Source organism: Galeopterus variegatus, unplaced genomic scaffold (genome assembly GCF_000696425.1).
Source record: "Galeopterus variegatus unplaced genomic scaffold, G_variegatus-3.0.2 Scaffold80, whole genome shotgun sequence".
Lineage (NCBI taxonomy): Eukaryota > Metazoa > Chordata > Mammalia > Dermoptera > Cynocephalidae > Galeopterus > Galeopterus variegatus.
This window is the reverse complement of record NW_007726191.1, coordinates 305,621-306,959: the sequence shown is the minus strand read 5'-3', so window position 1 is coordinate 306,959 and position 1,339 is coordinate 305,621. Positions and strand designations below refer to the sequence as shown.

Genomic DNA, 1,339 nt, shown 5'->3' with positions numbered 1-1,339 from the left:
ATGTGATACCCTGTGACACTGAAGCCAACACCAAAAGCCCTTACCAGATGTGTTCCCTGGGTTTCGGACTTCCCAGCCCCTGAAAAAGTAAGCAATAAATATTGTTTCTTCACAAATTGCCCAGTTTCAGGTTATTTCTGTTATAAGGAATAAAACCAAACTAATACAATAAAATATGTACATTTTAAGAGCAGGTATCAGTTTTACTCTAAGCCAACACAAAAAGACCTTACCAGTTAAAAAGATGCAACATTCATCAGAAAAAAACAATCCAATTGCTCATGAAATTACTTAATATTCTTGGTACTACGAATACAAGGAAATTTCTCCCTCTGGTTCTTTATAAAAAGAATACTAAGTGATGTAGTAAACACTGTCCCTATAAACAGCTGCAATACGAAGCAATCGTTATTTTTCCCAGGATAAGGTCACTGTCATATGACAATATTAAACATTTTAACTTTGCAGCCACCACGTCTTTTGTCTTAAGCTGATTAAAACCTTACCTTGGTTCCATTTGATGTTTTGGGGGAGGCTGGTGAGAAGGCAGAGTTTCTGATGAAAGATTTGGTAACAAACGAGGGTTGGTCTAGGGCTGAAGTAGATCTAGAGGATGGTGAAGTCTCAGAGGGAGGTGGGTTCTCTTGCGTATGGGGTAGGACATGATCTACCACCCATCCAGAGTAAGAAGATAGCTTGGGAAGGGACATACATTCTTCTAAAACATCCTAGAGAGAAGAAGAGGGTTAAACCCAACTTGAATGTTAACTAATCTAAGCATAATCCATGTCACTACATGCCTTACTGAACATCTAAGGAGGCCTAAATAACCAAATAAATATCAAAGACCCAAAGGAATTGTATTAACAATCAGAGATGAAAAGTATAGTGATTTCTTGATAATGATCCTGATTACTATCCTTCTAAACACAATCAGACCTAAATAACTCTAACTACAGAAAAAGGAACTATGCACAAATATTGTCATTACAGCATAGTTGCAAGCAATCTAAAACACTGGAACAGAATAGAATACAGGAATTTTGACATAAACTACTGTATACATAATCAGCGGAATATTAATCATTTAAAAATACTGATTGTGAATCCTATGCAATAACATACTTAAGATTCAATTTTTAGAAGAAAAAACAAGAGTATAAATGCAATATGATTACAACGACATAAAATAAAAACAAATGCCACCATACTAGAAAACATGAAGGAAATATTGCAGAAGTTATGCATAAGTGACATATTTCTCCTTGTTCTAATTTTCTGCCTTTCTTCGTTTTTTGATGAACATAACGAAAACAAAACATGTTTTGTTTTTTTTTTT

At 34.6% G+C, this 1,339-nt stretch overlaps 1 protein-coding gene across 2 annotated transcripts in view; it reads right to left on the bottom strand.

The window, feature by feature from the left end:
• GLE1 (GLE1 RNA export mediator) overlaps positions 1-1,339 on the bottom strand; it is a 55,815-nt gene that overhangs the window by 47,629 nt on the left and 6,847 nt on the right. For both annotated transcript variants that reach the window (XM_008579297.1, XM_008579304.1), the window contains exon 2: positions 507-728. In XM_008579297.1, coding sequence (XP_008577519.1) covers positions 507-728 — 222 coding nt within the window. The remainder of the gene's footprint in view (positions 1-506; positions 729-1,339) is intronic.